General features: G+C 48.2%; 9 protein-coding genes across 9 annotated transcripts; 3 read left to right on the forward strand and 6 right to left on the reverse strand.

Annotated features, from left to right (window-relative positions):
- Window positions 1–7: 7 nt before the first annotated feature.
- On the reverse strand, window positions 8–1,796 carry BDR25DRAFT_341325 (uncharacterized protein). Its single transcript, XM_033693596.1, has 2 exons — window positions 1,240–1,796; window positions 8–1,190 (listed from the first exon to the last, which is right to left on the reverse strand). Exons 1-2 carry the CDS (start codon window positions 1,707–1,709, stop codon window positions 86–88), a joined length of 1,575 nt encoding a protein of 524 aa, XP_033550012.1. The 5' UTR covers window positions 1,710–1,796; the 3' UTR covers window positions 8–85.
- Window positions 1,797–2,733: 937 nt separating this feature from the next.
- BDR25DRAFT_352617 (uncharacterized protein) lies at window positions 2,734–3,440 on the reverse strand (the record flags this gene model as incomplete). Its single annotated transcript, XM_033695033.1, has 4 exons — window positions 2,734–2,888; window positions 2,914–3,040; window positions 3,100–3,268; window positions 3,292–3,440. 4 exons carry the CDS (start codon window positions 3,438–3,440, stop codon window positions 2,734–2,736), a joined length of 600 nt encoding a protein of 199 aa, XP_033550013.1.
- A 1,351-nt stretch (window positions 3,441–4,791) lies between these two features.
- Window positions 4,792–5,275, reverse strand: BDR25DRAFT_352619 (uncharacterized protein; the record flags this gene model as incomplete). The annotated part of the gene is made up of 3 exons (XM_033695034.1): window positions 4,792–4,909; window positions 4,944–5,136; window positions 5,167–5,275. The coding sequence occupies 3 exons, from the start codon at window positions 5,273–5,275 to the stop codon at window positions 4,792–4,794; spliced, it is 420 nt and encodes a 139-aa protein (XP_033550014.1).
- A 1,214-nt stretch (window positions 5,276–6,489) lies between these two features.
- On the reverse strand, window positions 6,490–8,410 carry BDR25DRAFT_387347 (uncharacterized protein; the record flags this gene model as incomplete). The annotated part of the gene is made up of 2 exons (XM_033698052.1): window positions 6,490–7,982; window positions 8,096–8,410. 2 exons carry the CDS (start codon window positions 8,408–8,410, stop codon window positions 6,915–6,917), a joined length of 1,383 nt encoding a protein of 460 aa, XP_033550015.1. The 3' UTR covers window positions 6,490–6,914.
- A 779-nt stretch (window positions 8,411–9,189) lies between these two features.
- On the forward strand, window positions 9,190–10,498 carry BDR25DRAFT_341326 (uncharacterized protein). Its single transcript, XM_033693597.1, has 2 exons — window positions 9,190–9,646; window positions 9,703–10,498. The coding sequence occupies exons 1-2, from the start codon at window positions 9,294–9,296 to the stop codon at window positions 10,364–10,366; spliced, it is 1,017 nt and encodes a 338-aa protein (XP_033550016.1). The 5' UTR covers window positions 9,190–9,293; the 3' UTR covers window positions 10,367–10,498.
- On the reverse strand, window positions 10,457–11,317 carry BDR25DRAFT_387349 (uncharacterized protein; the record flags this gene model as incomplete). Its single annotated transcript, XM_033698053.1, has 1 exon — window positions 10,457–11,317. The coding sequence occupies one exon, from the start codon at window positions 11,315–11,317 to the stop codon at window positions 10,652–10,654; it is 666 nt and encodes a 221-aa protein (XP_033550017.1). The 3' UTR covers window positions 10,457–10,651.
- Window positions 11,318–12,353: 1,036 nt separating this feature from the next.
- BDR25DRAFT_257399 (uncharacterized protein) lies at window positions 12,354–15,734 on the forward strand. The gene is made up of 3 exons (XM_033686477.1): window positions 12,354–13,696; window positions 13,751–13,867; window positions 13,918–15,734. Exons 1-3 carry the CDS (start codon window positions 12,850–12,852, stop codon window positions 15,591–15,593), a joined length of 2,640 nt encoding a protein of 879 aa, XP_033550018.1. The 5' UTR covers window positions 12,354–12,849; the 3' UTR covers window positions 15,594–15,734.
- Window positions 15,735–16,356: 622 nt separating this feature from the next.
- On the forward strand, window positions 16,357–18,581 carry BDR25DRAFT_129425 (uncharacterized protein). The gene is made up of 2 exons (XM_033683814.1): window positions 16,357–17,018; window positions 17,078–18,581. The coding sequence occupies exons 1-2, from the start codon at window positions 16,543–16,545 to the stop codon at window positions 18,405–18,407; spliced, it is 1,806 nt and encodes a 601-aa protein (XP_033550019.1). The 5' UTR covers window positions 16,357–16,542; the 3' UTR covers window positions 18,408–18,581.
- Window positions 18,573–19,695, reverse strand: BDR25DRAFT_282489 (ARF/SAR superfamily). Its single transcript, XM_033687977.1, has 5 exons — window positions 19,416–19,695; window positions 19,319–19,357; window positions 19,179–19,262; window positions 18,803–19,126; window positions 18,573–18,747 (listed from the first exon to the last, which is right to left on the reverse strand). The coding sequence occupies exons 1-5, from the start codon at window positions 19,488–19,490 to the stop codon at window positions 18,724–18,726; spliced, it is 546 nt and encodes a 181-aa protein (XP_033550020.1). The 5' UTR covers window positions 19,491–19,695; the 3' UTR covers window positions 18,573–18,723.
- Window positions 19,696–19,737: the final 42 nt, after the last annotated feature.

The following is a 19,737-nucleotide window of genomic DNA, read 5'->3' on the forward strand; positions in this document are numbered from 1 at the left end:
GGCCTGCCTAGCTTTCGGGTATGTGCTCCCCATGATGACACGCCAATGCTCAGCTCTCCGTACTTGTGTGAACTGTCCAAAGAACCTAATTATCTACATAGAAAAGTTTGGTTGCCTGCTCCTCTTCTCCAGGCACTCCTAAAGTCTGCGCGTCGATCCGGCCGTCGTGATTAAGGGCATTCACTGGACCCCAAATCATATCTGCAGTATTATTTGACCCAGCAAGCATAATGAAGGCCTGCACCAACAACTCGTTTGCGGACATTTTCGGTGCCCAAAGCACGTTAAGTCCTTCACCGATCCTCTGCCAAGAACGGCATAGCCTTTGAAATGAATTCGCAAGGCCAATAGCCAGTTCCTTGTCTAGTTTCGCATTCCCGTCGATAATACGGATAGCTCCTAGGAAAGTCCTTCGAATTTCGATCCACGTTAGGAACGCCTCATCTCTAGCAGCAAACAGGATTGGGCTATGTAACAGCCGATTGTAGTTAGTCCTTGCAATGTCCCTCCAAGCCTTCTCTAGGCGGAGTAGGAGAAGGTCTTCATCCATTTGCTGGCCGGCTTCAGATGGGTATACGTATGTACGCAACGCCTGTAGAGTCTCCGTATCAAGCGAGCGAAGGGCAGGGTTGCCTCCAAACCGAGCATGGTCGTTGTGTGATTCTGTTTGTGGGATTGCGTTCACAGCCAAGCCATGTTCATGTACATTTTGGACCTCGCGATCATCCAAGAACAAGTTTGATGCGAATGCTGCAAGGTCTGATGCGGCTTGGCGAGAATCCATTTGCGATAGAGTATTTACGTGGGTGGGTGCATTATTTCTTTCCCTTAATGTGAGGCTATTGTATCCGATCGGAGGGCCATGCTCGTTGGGGTTAGGACTGTGTCTTGATATCGGCGGACTGTCACTTGCTAGTGATGGACTACAACTAGTCGAGCGTCCTTGATCTTGCAATACCTGAATTGGCGTCTGCACCTCACTTCCAAGTGCCAGGTGTGGTGATGGGGTGGATGTTGTTGCGACTCCAGTGGATATTTCGCTGTTATTCAGAAGTTCACCAACTGTGTCATTCGAAAGGTTGCCGACACTGTCTTCGTTCCTCTCCCGCCGTTTACGAGCATACCGCTCACGAGCAAATATCACGTTGGAGGCCTTTTGTCCTATCCACCAGTGGAGTAAGACTCGTATACTAGAATTTCATTAAGTGGCAGAACGTCATGTGATGCGGTTCGACTTACGTCCGCCGGTCATCCTCATCCTCGAAGAATAAATCTCTTGGATATAATTCCGCGTTTACACGTGGCGTTCCTGCTCGCAGGAGGTGAGGTCTTGAACCTGAACGCCCCCAGATTTTTGAGCCATGTTTGCTCAGTAGCTGATCCAGTTCGTCACTAAGACTGTTGGGAGAAGATATGAAGGTGATAAGGTCTTCGGGATCGTCCGGTATAATTCCCACTACGCGATCGATATCCGAAACCAGCGCTCTAACCTCCGGGTTGTCGAAGTTGGTCTTGCCTCGTTTGCCTTGGTTTTTGTTTGTCCGAAGGCCTAATGCCTCAATTATCTCGTGCATTTTGAGCCTAGGGTTCTGCTTCAATGTCCTCCTCCATTCTTTCTCATTGGCGTAGTCCACGACTTCCCCACTCATGTTTGCGGAGGAGTGATTCCGTGCGCTGCGATCTTTATTCTCGGGGAGACCCTCGTGCATTGGAGTCGCAAAAGGTACACCACATGATTATAATAACAAAACGAACACCAAGCGACAAGACAATGAGGGTTGACAAAGGAGAGTGAAATCATGCGGGTGAGAGTCGCGCGTTTCATCCGTGAAGATTAGCTCAAGCCATGCCGCGCTATTCTAAGCGAGTAAGCCACGGTGCTGCGCCACAGGTACGGAGCCGAAAAGCCTCGACTCCATCAACGCTCGGCCCTGCAGCGTACATTAATCTGTTCAATCATACAGTTGCCACAAGATGCTTTTACCTAAGATCTAGTCCTATATATCACAGATTACTCTCTTTCGTGCCTCAATTGTATTTATTTTGATCAGATTATAAGCCGGAGAGACTGGCGCAACCTCTTTTAGAAGGGACTACTACAAAGATAAGGATCGACAGGTGTGAAACGGAAGCAATTGAAAAAGAAGAGATGAAAACAAAGATTACCACAAACTCGACGTATAAAACCCCTCGAATGCCGCCCACAAGTGCCTCCAGATACCAAAGTTGCTTTCTCACCGGAGCCATCTAGTACCCGAATTCCTCACTCTAACTCAGCAAGTTTTCATTGAACTTGGCAAGACAATTTCCCCAGAGGTCTCCACCAAGCTTACGACTAGTGGCAACAACTAATAAACTAGCTAAATATTCCGAGAGCTTCGTTGCTCTGCAACTGCTGTCCAATTTCCGCAACATAATCCACCCGTGTGTTAAGTTAAATTTCAGCCGGTTCAACTTTTGCCTGTTTTTTAACTTTGATTCCCACTCCTCGAGAGGTAATTGGATGCGCCTTAGCTAGGATGTGAGCGCGTTACCTTGCCCATAGTCCTAGCCTCGAAACGCCAGCGGATCCGTAAGGACTGCTGCTTGCTTGGCGCCCAAAGTCTCTAGGACCATATCTCTTTAATTTTTATCTTTATCCCCATCCTAACTATTTGTCAACATCCTTCAACACTGCCTACATATTTCTATCATTCTCTAGTTTAATATTCCAGAGCATCCAGTTTCCGAACTCTACCAAGAGGAGGCATCGAATATGATCTCATATCTCAGCCATGGCACGGACAGCGTTTTGGTTCTCGATATTGTCCCCCGCATTAACGGGTTAAGTGTCGGCGTCAGCCGGAGAGGAACCAGTGCCAGAGGTCGGTTCTGGGGAGGAACTTCCACTGTTCTCGGAGAGCCCTGAGGGACTATTGTATAGAGGGGAGCTTGATTGGGCTTGGGTGACATGGCGTTGAGAATCCCTAACAAATGGAGATGGGGGCGTAGAAGTTGGGTTTAGCTGTTCGGGTGCTGCTGCTGATATTGGCAACGGCTTCTTACCCAGCGTGAGAACCACAATAAGACGTTCACCTGCGCAGTTGAGGGTTGTCAGACCATGGAAGAAGTTTCATGCCAAATGAATATACCAGTCTGAGTTTCCTTCGGTTCGGTGATTATCGCGGTCCACTCTGCAACGCGAGCACTGCGGAGTGTAGCAGGTGACTCCTCGAGACCCTCTTTATTGTCCGTGTCTCCAGTCAATGCCCGCTTCCGGTGTGTAGGCCTGTATTCCTTGCCATCTGTTACATGGTGCCTTCATTTAGCGGATTTCTTGGAAGTGGGGACTTGTACTCGTTCGAAAGTATCACTGCTGGTGTGAAGCAACGATCAGCTGCACGGTAGGTATGAAGCTCGGGTGTGGGAACATGTTGTCTTCGACCTTCTGGTTCGAGCATCAGCGGAGCCTTTTGCATAGCACTAATGCTAAAGCTGCAACTTTCTCCTTTACTAAAAATGTTGGCGGAGAGTTAGCATGATAGGCAGAATGATACGTACTATCCCCAGTGGGCTAGATCGTTGGCGATTAGATCCAGCGCTTCCAACGAGGCGTAGTACTGTACAATTGGGTGATTTTGAGGCCTATACGAGTGAGATGTTGAGTACGTTCGTACGGCAGGGCGGAAGAGAGGTAGGTGCACGTATCGTAACTGTTACAGTTCACGTGATCTGGACAAGTAGTACAATTTAATTAAAGTACGTTGTACTCTAGTTAAAACAGCCAATATTATAAGTCTCTAGAGACGCAGGATTAAGGTCTAAATAGCTATTAAAGAACTAATTCTTCTTAGTAACATAAGCAGCGAGGTCTAAAAGCTTACTGCTTACTACTTTATTCTGTAACTAGTTATTCTAGAGTTAAATAGCCTTAATTATTGCACTTTTTAGTAAGCCTTAATTACTAGTTACTGTATAACTAGCTGCACTAAAACACTTCCTGTGTCACGATCAGGCTTTGACCTTGGCCGCTTGCGGCCATATCGGACCAGAATGGACAAAGAACGATTAACCAGATGCAGCGAGGTATTGAAGAATGTAGTAATGTATAGAATAAATAAGTAGCGTGTATATAAGTAGTAGCGAATCTCTGCCTTAGAGGGCAGCGATTCCTCTAAGTCTTTTACCTAAATCCTAACTAACTATTCAAGGTTTGAATAAACTAAGTTAGATAAGAGCAGTCTAGCCTGTCTTCGTGTGTATTGTACACCTTCATTTCGAAATCTTGCACTTATAGCTAAGAGTCTAACAGCTATATATTATTCTAGTTAATTATAAACTTAACTATAGTGTTATAATTACAGTCCTCTAGGAACTACTACGATTAATTTTTAGCCATAGACAGTGTACTATCGCAGATTAAGGCAGAAGATGTAGTGTAGAGGGTTTTTAACTTCTGCAGCCTACAAGACTGCGTAAAATAGATAATAGAGGTATCTAATTAACTAAATAAGGCCTAAGAGGCAGTAAAGCGGGTAACGAGATAACTCTATAATAGAAAATAGTTAGTAATAGGCATTCTTAAGACAACAGACTTTAGATAGATAAATTAAAGACTTAGAAAGAGATTTATGTGTTCTTATAAAACTTTTAGCTAATTAGAGCTTTAGAAATCCCTCTAAACTCTCTTATAAGCCCACTCCTCACTAGAGCCCTCTTACTTCTCTAAAATTGCTATACAAACTTCCTAAAAGGGTAATACAGTCTGTACTACGTACTGTACTTAGGGTATCATTAAACGTACGGTACGGCTCACGAACTCGGTACGTTTGTACTGATCACGTTACCGTTGCGGTTCACTTTGTACGGACCGTAGTACGGCCCGTTGGAAGCACTGATTAGATCCATACTATACTCAAGGTTTGGACCTCTTGCTTGCAGTAGATGGGAGTTCTTTTTCGGACCCGCGAAGCGGGCTTTCTAGAGGCACGCCCCATATCTTATCAGCAAACGTCTCCATCAGTTCGTCGAGACCAATACCCCTCTCGTTCTCGAATCCCAAGCGGAATTGGCCGCAATGTAGCGGGAGGCTGTTAGCGATCCTGGAAATCGATTCGTTTAGCTCATTCGCTCCGGACTTGGGTGGGAACTTAAGTGCTCAAGCGCTGGGATCCAAACGGCGGAGACCCATGGCCTCAATAATCTTCCCAATTTTCGGGGCCTTGGTACTGAAATATTGGTGTAAGATGATGTCTCTAGTCGCTGTGTGAATTTTGAAGGCCTCTCGAGAAGACATCTTGGCAGTGAAAGATAAAGAATACTGTAGCAAGGTTGGAAGCTAGGGGGACCGTATGTCACGTCTACGGCGGGAAAGAAGGCTGCCAGGCATGGTTGGAAGTATCAGTGTAACGGTTGTGTAGGCGATATGTTTCATACCTATTTTCATCGACTGCTCTGGTACCGCAAGAGACACTTAACCCTTGACCACATTCGTTTGCTTCTAGTTAATGGTTGCCTAAATTAGCTCACTCTATAGTAGCTACACGATATTCTCTACCTGATATGATCTTCTACCCTGACCCTCTCACCTCGATACGTTTCTCAATACCATTATAGAGGAGCGTTGCTAATTCTACTCTCCTTGATTAGAGCTTCACAGGCAGAACACAGTCCCATCCCCCATTTTCATTTGCCACACTATTCTATTAGGCTCACACTCATCACATAACAGCTACTTCTCCTAATCACGTCTCTCTTTTCTTTTCCTTCTGTGGTAGGCTAGATTTAGTCTCTACAAAAAAGCAGAGGCCCTTAAACGCGATTTTCAGATCCACTCCGTTGAAATAGAAACTTGTGAAAAGTTCTCTGAACCAAACTCAAACCACGCCCACGCGAACAGATTATCGATTCAATTGGACTAATAATGTCCGGTCGCGTTGATCGTAAACATCTCCTTAAACAGCTTGCCTGGAAGACCGCTCCATTCCGAGGTCGCTGGGATGATTAAACGAGAGAACATTGAAGAAATCTACAGCATACTAAAAATTAGATTTCAATGCCCGGAAAACAATATATTTTCTGACTAAGACCCACAGCCATATTTATAAGGCCAGCGAACAGAAATACTTACTTGATGTGAAGGCCACACCTTCTGGTGAATATCCAATGGATCTCTGTTTCAACATACGGGACCACTTCGCTACGCTACTGCGTGTCTTTGTTAGAGAGTGACGTCGGTGATGATGGGGACGAGATGTTTTGTGTCGTGGGTAGAAGTGCTGTGGTGACACCGTGGCAAGAAAGAAGACTGCGTATGATTGTTTAATAGCCTCCCAGTTAGACACAGCGTGCCACTAGTTCCATCACAGCACAAATATCAAGAGGCGCCAGGATTATGCAGCGGATGGCTGCGTTTCTAACTTACTGAATGGTTCTAAGCAACGCAGAAATCCGAGCCCTGGCCAATAAGATTTCTAGATGCTCATCTGCCGTATCTCTTGAAAAACGCGACATGTACCCTCGCGCCCCAAACAAGACGCCGGAAGTTTGGGTGTCGTGAAGCCTTCCTGTTTGCAGTTACGGAGCTTTCTGAGCCCCACCACTATGAAACCACTACCGCCTACTATAGTTACGGCCTAGCCCACTCCTCTGCATATATAGGCTCCTAGGTATACTCCTTCAGCAATCAGCTCAGTTCCTCATGCCTCTGGTGCCCCCAAAAGCTTCACACTTCCTCTAGAATCAAGAGAGTGGATACATGAAATAATCCCAAAAACAGAGGAAAGAATTAAGATGGCGTTCTGCAATCTGATATATGCACCCCCACACTGTACACACTGTTTGCCCGTGCAATAAACGAACTGTATAATCCTGAATAACGCTACTGAATCATGCAAGTGGTAGTTCTTTCAGTAGCACGTGCCGTTGAATTAGGCTTAGATGAGAGCCCGGAGCTCAACGTCGACCCTAGTTTGGCTATCCTCGCTCCAGACGGGAGACTGCGCAAGTGACTCCCGGAGGCGCTCAAAGGCAATCTCATTGCCTGGACGCATGGTGAAGGCCTTCTTCACGCCACCTAGAAGTTGGTAAGACATGCGCCAAAGCTTGGTTTCATTGAGAATGGAAGTGGCTTCAGGGTCTTGTTCGGCATCTTCACGGAAGAGTCTGAGCAACTCAGAGAAGGTCTTGCACTCGCCCAGAGTGTGCACAAATTCGAACTCAATATCATCAGCAATAATAACACAAATGATGCGAACTCGCTCTGACTGATCTTCTGTGAGATCAGGTGGTATGATTGGGATTTTGTTTGGAACGGGAGGAACTCTGGGAACGCTGGACGAGACAGACCGCCCGCGATGGTCGGGGAAAGAGCTGTCATGGCTTGAAAGACCATCATTTGCAATGGTATCCTCAGACATGTCTCGGGAAGCTGGGGTTGGTTGCTGGCGGCGGGGAGCAGAAGCTTTTGCTGACTGCTGCCTCTTTGCAACTGGCTCGGTCTCGTTGGCCACAGAAGGCGCCTTTCGCTTGGTGGAAGGTGCTGGTGCTTTTAGAGTGGTTTTATTCAATGGGGGTTGCATAGCACGTTTGCTAACAGCTTTTGGTGAACTGGAAACAGTGAGCTCGGCAAGCCTAGCTTCATCCAGATCTGACGGGCCCGTATCGCGCCTCATTTGTCTTGTTTGTACCCGCGCAGGAGATATTAAATTTCCCGTGTCTGTTGAGTTCCACAGTACATGTGTTCCTGGTTTCTCGACAGAATTTGCCTTGGAACCAGCATTGAGTCGTCTCGGTGTATCCTTCATCCTTTTCTTCGGTGAAACATCGTTTGCTTGGACAGGACTGAGGGCCGCTCGAATTGTCTCCAAGGTTCCAGTTACCTGGCTCGCATTGCGAAGAGCTAACAATACAAAGTTGTTTGAAAAGGTCTTGCTCTGTGTGCCATCACCAATCTCATACGGACGATACGCCTGAAGTCCATAGAGAGACCGGTCATTTGGTAGCTGAAGAAGAATGCAGAACAACTCCTCTCTATTCTTATTGGTAATTGGCATGATCACATGCTTCTATCAGATGTTAGGTCTGAAGTCAACGATCTGCACAGGCTTGCACATACATGGCGGCTCGTGAAGCTGATTTCTCTCAAGGTGATAAGGCACGATCTATCCCCATAACAGCCTCGACAGATGGCATGGCGTTCCTCTTGGGCAATACCGGCAATTGGCTGCGGGTACGGTGGACTAATGTGCTTGCAGTTCATCCTCAATTCGGAGAATGATGGCATGTCTTGGTAAGGTTTCCCGTGACTTTCGTTGGCGAGATAGCCGATCCATACGCCTGCGCGTTGGAGTTCTTCGGCGGCACGATAGTGCTTTTGGGGATCTTTACTCTTCCCAAAACACGCGAATGGCGCAGGTGTTGCAGGGACCATGATGATCTTGATGAGAGTTGAACTACCGGTGTAGGATGCAGTGTCTGTGGTGCTATTAGCACATTCATCCTCTCGTGAGCTGCGCGTGGTTAGAGGTGGAACTGTGTCGCACTCGAGGAACGTGGCATGGGCGGCCGAACAACTCCCAAGGACCAGAAGCAAGGGAAGGGTAAAGGCACTCACAGATAGGCCTACTGTGACTGGAGGGCAAACTTCTAAGGGGTTGATTGCAGCAAGAAGGAAATGCGCTCAGTAGAGAGATACCTTGGTTGAAACGGAAGATGAAGATGAGTCGCGCCACAACGCCGCTGCAATGGCTCTAGTACTCTGGATGATGTACCTTCAGGCAAGGTGCGTGTGTGCAGCGTGGACGAGCACCGAGAGCGACGGTGTTTAGACCAAAAATAGTCGATGGGTATATAAATGGAAGATGATAGGAAGTCTTTGATGGGGGGAGGGAAGTGCGGGAGAGTGGAAGTAGGTTTGTGGTCGATAGGAGGTGAGGAATTTGTGCTGGCTAATATTGTGCTACTCTCCAGTAATATCATGAGTAGGAGTCAATGGCGGTAAGACCTCTATTCGCCCGGGGGCGCATCTCACGATTCTCCTACTAAACCGATGAATGTGCATGCTTCTACCTCGCCGTATACATAGGTGATTAGCAAACGACGCACGGTTTCATTCCCGGCTAAGCCTACTCCGGAGTAGCGCAAGGAGCGCGACCGCCTCACGACTACCGAGGCGAAGCCTGGTATTTCCTTACCACCCGCCGTCATCGACTGGAGACAACAAAACCCGAAAGCATTGCTGCTGACCTTGGCGGAATAGTAATGGTCTATCAAGGGTTATCGCCAGACCAACCTTACCATAGCCAATCGCGAAGATGCCTTACGCCGGAGTTATCGACTACATCGAAGCCCTCGGCCTTCGAACATTCGGCAAAGAAGTTGAAGACCCCACTGTCATTGTAAAACGTCCTAAGTTTAATAATGAATATGTGCGGAGGCTCTACAAGATCGAACTTCTTGCACTTTGGGGACTGCTACTGCGTGACGAGGGAACTACACTCGACCGCGATGATCCTGACCTGTTTGATGAAGAGCTGGATGACGTACTTGAAGAGTATGGTCCCCGAATCTGGCCTAAATCAGCTTCCGCAAACAGATCACACTTGCGAACTCCACATCCAGGCAGTTTATACCCAAAGGAGCTTGTATATCCGCGAGATAAAAAAGTGTAAGCGCGGTGGGTCTGATGATGCACGAGATACTATTGACATTAACACCTCTTAGGCTCAAACAGCATCTGCGAAGCATCATTCTTTGCAAGAAGGACAACTCCCCCAACCGGGATGTAGACGCTCTCATCAACAAAAAGGGCGAGAAACGTGCCTGGAGGATTACTAAATCCGCTCCCGTCACACCGAAACGTGGTTTAGATCGAAAAGGTAGCATTGGTAGAGTTGCACAGTCGGCTTTCGCAGTACTCCATCGCCTGCCCTCGTCAAGCGATGATCTCGACCTCAGCTCGCCACCTGACACCGACACGGATGACTCTGTTGTCGGAAATCGGACTCGTACAAAGTCTTTAAAAAAGGGGATTAACTCTAAAGTTCACATGCACTACCCCACTCAACTGCGACTGTATAAGACTTCTCCTACCTCTGGCGGCTATGTTTCCCTCCCTGCCATCGTTCTGACCGGGAATGAAACCTCCGACGAATGCTTCACTCGAATCTGCCAACAGACTGAGTCAGATTGCAGCTGGATAATGTTTCAATTCCCAGAAGACATGTCACCTATCCCTAGAATACGGGTTGATCGAGGGTCGCGGGGATCCGAGGCCCTCTTCCAGAGCGTTCTCGACATTTTCCGTGCCGCACCTAGGTTCCCTGGAGATCTCACACGCGTGGTTGAGGTCGAATGCGGATTAGATATGCTTTTTGATATGGAGTGAGACTGACGCGGGGATTCAGGGGTAGGAAAAGTTCAATAGCATCTATATTTAAGTTTTCGGTGCTTGAGTCTGGCCATACTATGGACAGTATATTTTAGCCATTTCTCTTCATTTTCTAACCCATCTGCTGCGGATTTTGGTACTCTAATCATCTAAATGGCTTCGACTGCATAGTCGGGATGGTGCATGCAAGAGAGCATCTTCTTAGATACCCTATTTCGTCCGTTCATACAAAGCTCTTCACCCATTTTAGCCCTTGGATGCAAAAAACTTTACTGGTATCAACTAGAAATCCCTGCCTGCATCCATTGCTAATATTTCCCTCAACTCCTCGTCCACATCAAACTCCCTTTCATTCAACACCAGCCTCCTTGCTATTAACTCATCGATTCCTATCATACCATCTTCCCCTTCTTCATCCAGCACCCTCTTCAACTCCCTCGCTCTCTCAGTAACATCCTCAATCCCGACAATCCCATCCATGAACTCCTTTACCAATGCGCCCGGAATCCCAATCTGAATACTACGATACTCTAGTTTCTCCAACCTGATAGTTCTTTCCGGATCCCACTGCACCCTCACGTTGGCTGGTTTCTCTCTACCTTCGCTCTTCGCCTTTCGCCCACTATCCTCCTCTTTTCCTTTCCCATGAGAAAGCACGGCGCGGCGCAAGAGACCGATAAACACCTCACGTTTAAGCTTTAGAGCTAAGATATGGGATTGGCGAGAGTCTTTGTAAGAGTAGCCGGAGCGGTACAAAACCCAGGCCCAGCTTGGCTTAATCCAGGTCATACGGGCTGTGCTAAAGGAAGGAGAGGTATTGAGCTTTTGGGCTTCGACGGCTGCGGTTGCGATTGTGGAAGAATACGCTTGGTAGACTGTGATGGTATCATTATCGAAGAGTGCGCGGATTTGCCGGTATGGCGTCTTGTTTGCGGATATGGATGCCATCTCGTTGGTAGTTTGCAGTACTTTTGCAGGTTTTCAAAATGCTGGCAGTAGAAAAGACGCCCAATTGGCAGGCATATAAATAATAAAATAGTTTTAGTAATATTGAACGCATTGAGTCAAAGGGCTTGGAAGGGGTTGCGCCCTTCTCAGTCTCGACGCACGGGCCATGTGTGAACATGGCTGTGGGACAGAGTGGCTGTGCAAGCACCTCTCAAGATAATCTTGATATGGATAAATGAAGTTGGGACCTTGGACTTGTTTCTTGAACTTAAAGCACGATCAATATGATTCCTCAGATCGAAGACGTTCTACAGTCAGTAATGCCTACATGTAGGAGGCAGTGGTCCATTCTCCTTTAGAGAAGCTAGAGTTCTACGACTCCCTCGACGAGTACCTTTATAGCTTTCTACTTGAGGTTCACCTAGTTCCAAGGTGTGGCTCTTGAGAGCCTGCCTGTGGTTGCACTTTTGCTTGATTAGTCTAGATGACCTCCTTTCCCTTTTTGCTTTTTAGAAATGCAGACGCTCGCATCAAAGCCGAATCCTTTGCAAGGCTTGCCCTCCAATCAGCGCATGTTCGTCCTTGCTTGCCCCTGGCCTGGTAGTTCGATGTGCAGGGGAAGGGGGTGGCGATCACGTGGGTGATTAATTCTGCTTGCCCTTGCGCATATCATCTCGTCATCTTGAGATTGGCGAAAGCTTCGTCGAACCTCCAACATTCTACATCTCTTCTTCGCTTTCATGACATTATAATCCATCTAGCAGCCTTCAAACTTGCGAATATCTGGGGTATTGGTGTTCACGTCGCACCGTTCCTGCAGCCAAAAGTCTGTCCTTCGGCCCCCAACCCTCGCCTCCATTCCCCCCCTGCGGCGCCAGAACAAGCAACATGTGCCGGCGCCATTCGAGGCTGTGTCGTATTTTTAGCTTGGACGAAAAGCTTGCGGAAGCAAGAAAGCCATGGCAGTCTCGTATCGATGAGTGGATCACTGTTGTCGCGAGCTCCAGTTTCTCTTCTTTATCCTCATCGCAAACATCTTCTCCTCCCCAGGGACTCCGGCTGCCCCATTTTCCCCTGACGCCGTCGACCTGGTTCGCGGGAAGATTAATTTAGTTTGTCAGCTCGGCCCGACACTGCCGATCAAGAGGGCTGAACCACATCTTGCCTGTCGCGCATCTATCCCCTCGAGATCCTCTGACTTGGGGGGTTCTCATAACTCTAAATCGACGTTTGTTGAGTATGTCGGCCACGGTCGAGCATACGATTTCCTGACGAGGCGCCCCACTCGCTCTGTTTGACCGCGTGCGACTCAGGAGAATTGCGCGAGGCTCAACTAGCTGCAGGCTTCAAGGCATACTTCTCAGCCGCTCGCATACTTAAAACCGTTTTCGCACAACAATATCTGCCTCCTTCGATACAAATTCAGCATTGGGAGAGCTACTCTCAACACCATTATCCACGCCCAAGAACCATATCACCCTAGTTCAGATTGAAGACATACAGAGAACAGATCCAGAGGCCCGAGAGCAGGTATGGAACAAGTGCCCACTCCTCTCCGGGTTGGCACCCCAGCAGCGGCAAGAAGGCCGTCCGTCGAACAGGTTCCCTCTGTACTACGAGTCGGTTCTCCGGTTGTCGATCGTGTAGTCTCGCCCATATCAAATCGCCCACCTCTCATGCGCCATGGGACCTCCGGGTCGGATAGACTGTCGCAACTCTTCCCATCCCGCCCTGCATCTGCTGCCTCTCCCAGCCCCGATCTGGCTTCCTCACGACGAACTTCATACCCTTCGCCCCTCCTGCCCGCGGCCGAGCCTGCGTACCGAAAACCGAACGCCCCAGCACCCCCTTCCTTTGCCGAGAACACCGCCTATGACCCTACAGCCGACCGTTTCAGCACGCCAAATTCTCCCCCAGCAACACAGCGCAGCAGAACGACTGGCCTATTGAGTCGTCTTGCGTCCCTCAAGAGTGGAAAATCAAGGGGAACATATAACAGGTTGGACGACGAGGAGACTGGAACTCTGCGAAAGGGGAAGCTGAAGAATGTAGAAGAGGTTGATGAGCCTGTCGGATACGATCTCAGCGGGTTCGATGGGGTTCCCATGCGTAATTTTGGGAACACGACAACGATCAGCGCGGCAGACTCGATAGAGCAAGAGCACGACGCGAACCTGGCCGGGTATGCTGCCGAGTATGAAAGACTGGAGGCTCAGCTAGGAGCTGGTATGTCATCAATCGTAGAAGTCCCGTTCACACATCAAGTTCAGCTTGAACCGAAGGTCACTGGACATAAACGAGCCCTTTCAAATGTAGAAGTTGTTGCCCAGGATGCGCAGAAAGAGGCCGAGAAAGTCGGTGGTATTGTTGCCATTGCTGGTGAGAACTAACCCCAAATGTACAGTGTACTTTATCTTGTTAATCCCAAGGCAGATATTCCCCTGGATATAAGCGATGCTTTCGGTGACGACAACTTCGAGACACGGAGCGTGCTTACTACCGGTCATGAGAATTCCGATGGATCGAAGACTAGCTATTACTTCCCAGAGGGTAGGCTTACCCAGCGTCAGCCCCTATGATCTCAAGCTAAACCAAAACAGACCCTGATATGCCTTCATGGCGACCGTTTTCTATGGGTTGGCCTTGGATCTCCATGCTCATTATTATCGCCCTTATGTTAGCCGCGATCCAGGAGTTCCTCTGCCAGCTGTCGATGAAGAGAGTTAGGGAAGACCCGAAAGGGGGCTTAATCCAATTCACTAAGCCTGGAGATCTGTCAATTAACTCATACTTCACCTGGAAATATGCCCCCGTACTTGTTTTCATCATCTATGGTATTCTCTGGCAGATATCAGATTTCGAGGTCAAGCGACTGGAGCCTTTTTACCAGCTTTCGAAGAAAACTGGCTCAACTGCAGCGGAGTCGCTTAACATGGATTACCTTACCTTCATGTCGTGGTTGGTCCCGCTGCGGGCATTGCGACATAAGCAGTACGCCGTCATATATTCATCGCTTGGCACACTCGTTGCTAGCAGTCTGGTTCCTGTCCTACAGTCAGCGTCCGTAAACATGTGGCCACCAAAGAAGGACCGCAAAGACAACGAGCTAAAATCTATCCGCATCGACCCACCTTGGTCAAGAGCTGTCACAGGATGTCTGCTTTTTGTCGCCATTTGCGGTGCCATTCTTCTTTACGAAATGCGCCGTAAGAGCGGTCTTCTCTCCGACCCGAAAGGAATCGCCGGTGTCGCAGCCCTGGCTACCAGAAGTCATATTCTGACGGACTTTCATGGCTTGGATACCGCTCCTCTGGACAAAATTCACAAGCAATTGCGCCACCGACGTTATATTCTCCACAAGAGCTCCTTGTGGCAGGGAGAATATATCCGAAACAGCACCGAACGAGTAAGAGAACACGGCTCCGATCCTAGACCACTTATGCTTCGTCTTCGTGCCGGGGTACCCTATATCTCTTTCCTAATCCTTTTTACCATATCTATCCCTATCTTCATGTTTGTGGATGGGGCCAATCTGCTCACAGAGAAAGTTCCTATCCTCCTCACCGCCCTTGCAACCATCATCAAGCTCCTGTGGGGCACGATGAATTGTGACATCCGTATGCTGGAGCCCTTTTATATCCTAGCGAACCGGAATGCTCCCCCGAGAACGCTTACGCTCGATTACACTGGCACAAATCCCATTTTCCTACCCGTTAAGGCCTTGCTTAACAGGCATTATTTGGTCGCTCTCGTCGGCATTGGTTCCATTTTGACTGAGATTCTGACTGTATGCGTCTCATCATTCTCAGTTGATGGCAAGAAGTTCATTCCGGGTCAAGGCCGCCGTGAACACGCTGAAGACGAAGCCAAAGACCGGTACAACACCGACGAAACTTTCCGCTCCTTCTGGATCTCTTTCGCCCTCGTCATTTGCATACTCTTCGTCCTCGTTTCTATCGCATGTCTCGCATACTTACGCCGCTCGCACAAATTCATGCCGCGGCAAATTGGGACCATGGCTTCCGTACTCGCCTTCATCCACCAGTCCAAGATGTTAGTGAATTTTGTTGACACAGAGAAGTTCAACAGTACGCAGATGACCGAATATTTAGAGAAGCAGAGGAAGACCTATGCGTTGGGTTGGTTCAGTGGCCGAGACGGTGATGACCATTGTGGGATTGATGAAGAGCCTATATTGGCACCGTATAAGTACGGTGTGGATTGGACGAAGACAAGAGTGCTGGGGAACCAAATCGGGACTTGGGAGCATTATTAAGTGTTTCTTGGAGTGTTACGTTTTGGGGCGTATTTGGACTGGAGTTGTGAGAAGCATTTTAAGCGATACCTGGGGTCTGCAGTTCTATGGATTAATGTTTATATTAGGCCGTATAGATACGCTCCTATGTTTCCATGATTTCATGATAGCTAATCGATATACTCAACAACTATAAAAACATTGCAAAAGGCAAAAATCGATTTCATAGCTTTTGTGAGTGTCGATTCCTTGCAGCATCTCTCTTTACTTGTGTTTTGCTGAAAGGGAACCATGGTAGCTTGGCGCGTCGTACGACCTTCGTGTCTCACTTCTTCCTCTCTCCATCTCATCCCTCAGCCTCTCTCTATCTTCATCTCGCCAACACCTTCGTTGTGTGGCCGTTCTATCTCTCCATACGTTAAATGGCGACCTTATGATTGCTTACGGAATCTTGCTGCAAACGGTGTTGTCTCTGAACGCTGCCCGATGAGCTTCTTAGCAGAACATCAGATTGGGGGGTTTTTTTTTTTTCAAAAGCTTTTCTCAGCCGGCGAGCTGAGCTCGGCAGTGTGGCCCACCAACTCCTTGGCAATATGAGCCACCACAACTGAACATCCTACTGGAGATCATTGGACAGAGACGAAAGCCACACGGGTCTTGTCACAATCTCGTTGACCGTTCCTCGCTTTCCCTTCCCTTGTTGAAATTCCTTGGCCTTCTGCCTGGCTCGAAACAGACGGCATGTGCTCTCGATTTTGACCAAAATAGCACTTTGTGGCTTTCTCCAGTGCAGACCCGCATGTTGATACTTAAAAAAGGCCTGTCACCTCGCTAACAAGGCTGCCTGCGAATGTCACTTGACACTTCATCCACACTCTGGGCCACCGAACACTTCTTTATTTCCGATTTAACTAGCGACTTTGAATAGTTCCCTTCGTTCTTTCTTGTCTTCGTCATTGATATTGTAGCTATGAAACAACCGAGAGGGCAATACCCTCCCAACCAACATTCGGCGACTGTCGAGCTCAACCCTCTCTCCTCGCGTTATTCGTCCGCGCTAGAGTCTCCATTTTTCAGTCCTCGGACTCATGACTCTCGAAGACGATGGAAATGGAAACTTCGGAACTTTGCGTCCAAGTTCTGGCTATGGGAAATGTTCGCCTGTCTCATATCACTTGGTGTTGCTGGGGTTATATATTGGCAGTTGAAGACATTGGATGGCCAGCTTATATGGTACTGGGACTATGGATGGTCTCCTACATCAGGTCTTGCATTTGCTGTTACAATTACAAAGGCCTCTATGATGATCCCAGTTGCATCTGCTCTAGGCCAACTGAAATGGCATTGGTTCAGAACGTCACGTAAGCTTGACGGGATGGAACACTTTGACGAAGCTAGTAGAGGTGTCCTCGGTTCGTTGCGACTCTTGTGGAGGCTTAAATTCTGGTATGTAACGACAGTGTTCCTTACCCAGCATTCGTCACTTCATCTAACTTGCTCCCGAGGCGTCTTGCTTCTGTTGGTGCCTTCATCACTATTTGCACTCTATCTCTGGATGCTCTATCCCAAAATGCAGTTCAGGTCATCTCCGTTCCATCTAATACCTATGGATGCTACGTCGCGCGAACAAACACCTTCAACGTCTCGAGTCGCTTCAGCCAGAGGAAAAAGGACCTTCCGCCTTCGGACATGCTTTCAGCCATTTACTACGCCATAACGACGGTCGGCATGCCTAATCTAGAGCAAGGCCTTTTCGAGTGCGCATCTGGCCAATGCGACTTCGGCACTTACGACTCTCTTGCCATAGATTATCAGTGCATTTCCTCTGACATTACCAAAAACGGCTCGATAGTACAGCACCCAGGTCTTACAGACCCATACTTCTATCTCGATACAACAAGCGGAATTATCCAATCAAACACAACGCGGGACCTACCTGACTCTGGAGACTTTCATGGCCTTGGACCTCTCATTTCGAGGTGGCTTGTGCTCGCAAACCCGAGCACTATTAACCCAGAGCCACTGGGTATGGATTGCGCCTTCTACTGGACCATCAACACGTACCACTCTGAGGTCATGAATAGCAGCTTTCGTGAGGAAATTAACTCCACCTGGACTAACGAGACGACGGAATCCACCCACAAAGAAGACATCTACCTTATCCCAGATTCTTGTTGGCGCAACAACATATCAATCTCTAAGACCGATGCGGAGTATCCAGATTGCACGAACATCGTCTACAACTTCGCGCACAGATCTCTGCAATCGTGGTTCGATCTTTCAGATTTTTCACTTACCGGTTGGGGCTTAAATGATACACAATCAACTGACAAGCGCCTGTATTGGGATTTTACCAGCATTTTTATGCAGGCGATAATGGCAAATCTTACGGACTCGAATCAAACCGAGGTTGCGAATACCATCCGGACTACGGCTAAGAGACTCAGTAGCGCGATGACGACGCTTCTAAGGCAAAAACCGTTATGGACGACAAACACCACTTCATTTTATGGGATATCGAATGGGACGACAATTTGGCCGGAAGATGTGTTTTATCAAATCAGATGGGAATACTTGATTTTCCCGTTTGTCTTAGTTGGTATCAGTACAGTTTTCTTCCTCGCTACAGTTATATTTACACGGGGAGAGGGAGGTTGGAAATCTTCACAGCTAGCCGTCATCTTCCATGGGCTGTCGGAGAACGATGCCAAGGCAGTTGGAAATGTGAGAGGGTATGCGGATATGAGAGAGCTCGGCAGGGACATGCAAGTTCAGCTAGTAGAAACTGATACCGGGAAGAAGCTGGTTAGTAGGGAGGTTTTGATGGGGATGTAATAGCTATAGAAATATTAACGTTATGACGAGAAACGGCTTTTAGATAGAAAGAGGTTGGACGAAATGCAGTGTACAGTGTTGTATATAAACTTTCAGTTCCTATGATCGAGCTACGAACCCGAGCAGACATTCCAGCCTGCTTTGTACGCATTGAAACGCCGTGAACCCCGCCATGCTGGTATTGAACGAACATGCCCCTTCTACCTTCCGCCACAACTATACGCCCTGAGTTCCGAAATTTACGCAGACGTGCATTTCGTATGCCTTCCTGGTATTCTGAAAACCGTGTTATTCACCCGATGCCGTGGGTCGTGGTCTAGTTATCTTGATTCACCGTTTGCTATCTTCTAGTCAGCTTCTCTGGCTTGCCGGATGTGAGGTAAAAGTACACCTACGACCAACCAATCCATACCCTCGTCTACTCCTCTTCCATCTATCGCACTGCAAGCCACAATACTCCAATTCCGATCCTTCAGCTCGCCTAACCTCAATGCCTCTGATATCTCCCCTGCACCCTTTGCTCCGGGTTGATCTTGCTTGTTTGCGAAGACGAGCAGCGCGGCGTCGCGGAGTTCTTCTTCGTTTAGCATTGCAGAGAGTTCTTCGGAGGCAGTGTTAAGGCGGTCGATATCAGTGGAGTCGATGACAAAGATGACGGCAGCGGTGTTTGCGTAGTAACAGCGCCAGTACGGACGGATGGAGGTTTGACCCCCTAGGTCCTTGAAGGTGTAAATGCTAAGCGTGGGCATGAGTGGAGAAGGGAGACCTTACCCAGACGTTGAAGTTTAGGTTCTTGTAAGTCACCGATTCCACATTGAAGCCTATTGTCGGTATTGTAGTCACGACTTCGCCGATCTGTCGATCTCCATGTCAGTAACACCATATGCTGCATTTTTTTCTGCCAGTCATACCTTGAGTCTGTAAAGCAGCGTCGTCTTGCCGGCGTTGTCCTATTCACATTTGTCATCAGCTTGAATGAACCCCCATGGGTACATATTGCGGTCTTACCAGCCCCAGAATCAATATTCGAATCTCCTTCTTTCCCCATATAAGCGACGAAAGTTTCGATGTGAAGCCGCCCATGCTGCCCTTCGTATTCCGCTCGTGTCTGTGGGGTATGCGAGTGCGGAGGTCTTCACCGCTCGTGGATGGTCCGCGTGTGAAGGACTTTAAGGGAGGGCCAAGGTGTTTTAGTGACACTCTACGAACTTCAAATATTTGGAGAGGAATGCAAGAGAAATGCACGTGTGCAAGAGGGAAAAGGGTCGTGTGCTTGGTTGCGTTTTGCCTCCGTGTTGAGACCTTGAACGCAGATCAAACAGTCCAAACA

This window comes from Lindgomyces ingoldianus (genome assembly GCF_010093535.1).
Source record: "Lindgomyces ingoldianus strain ATCC 200398 unplaced genomic scaffold BDR25scaffold_9, whole genome shotgun sequence".
Taxonomy (NCBI): Eukaryota; Fungi; Ascomycota; class Dothideomycetes; order Pleosporales; family Lindgomycetaceae; genus Lindgomyces; species Lindgomyces ingoldianus.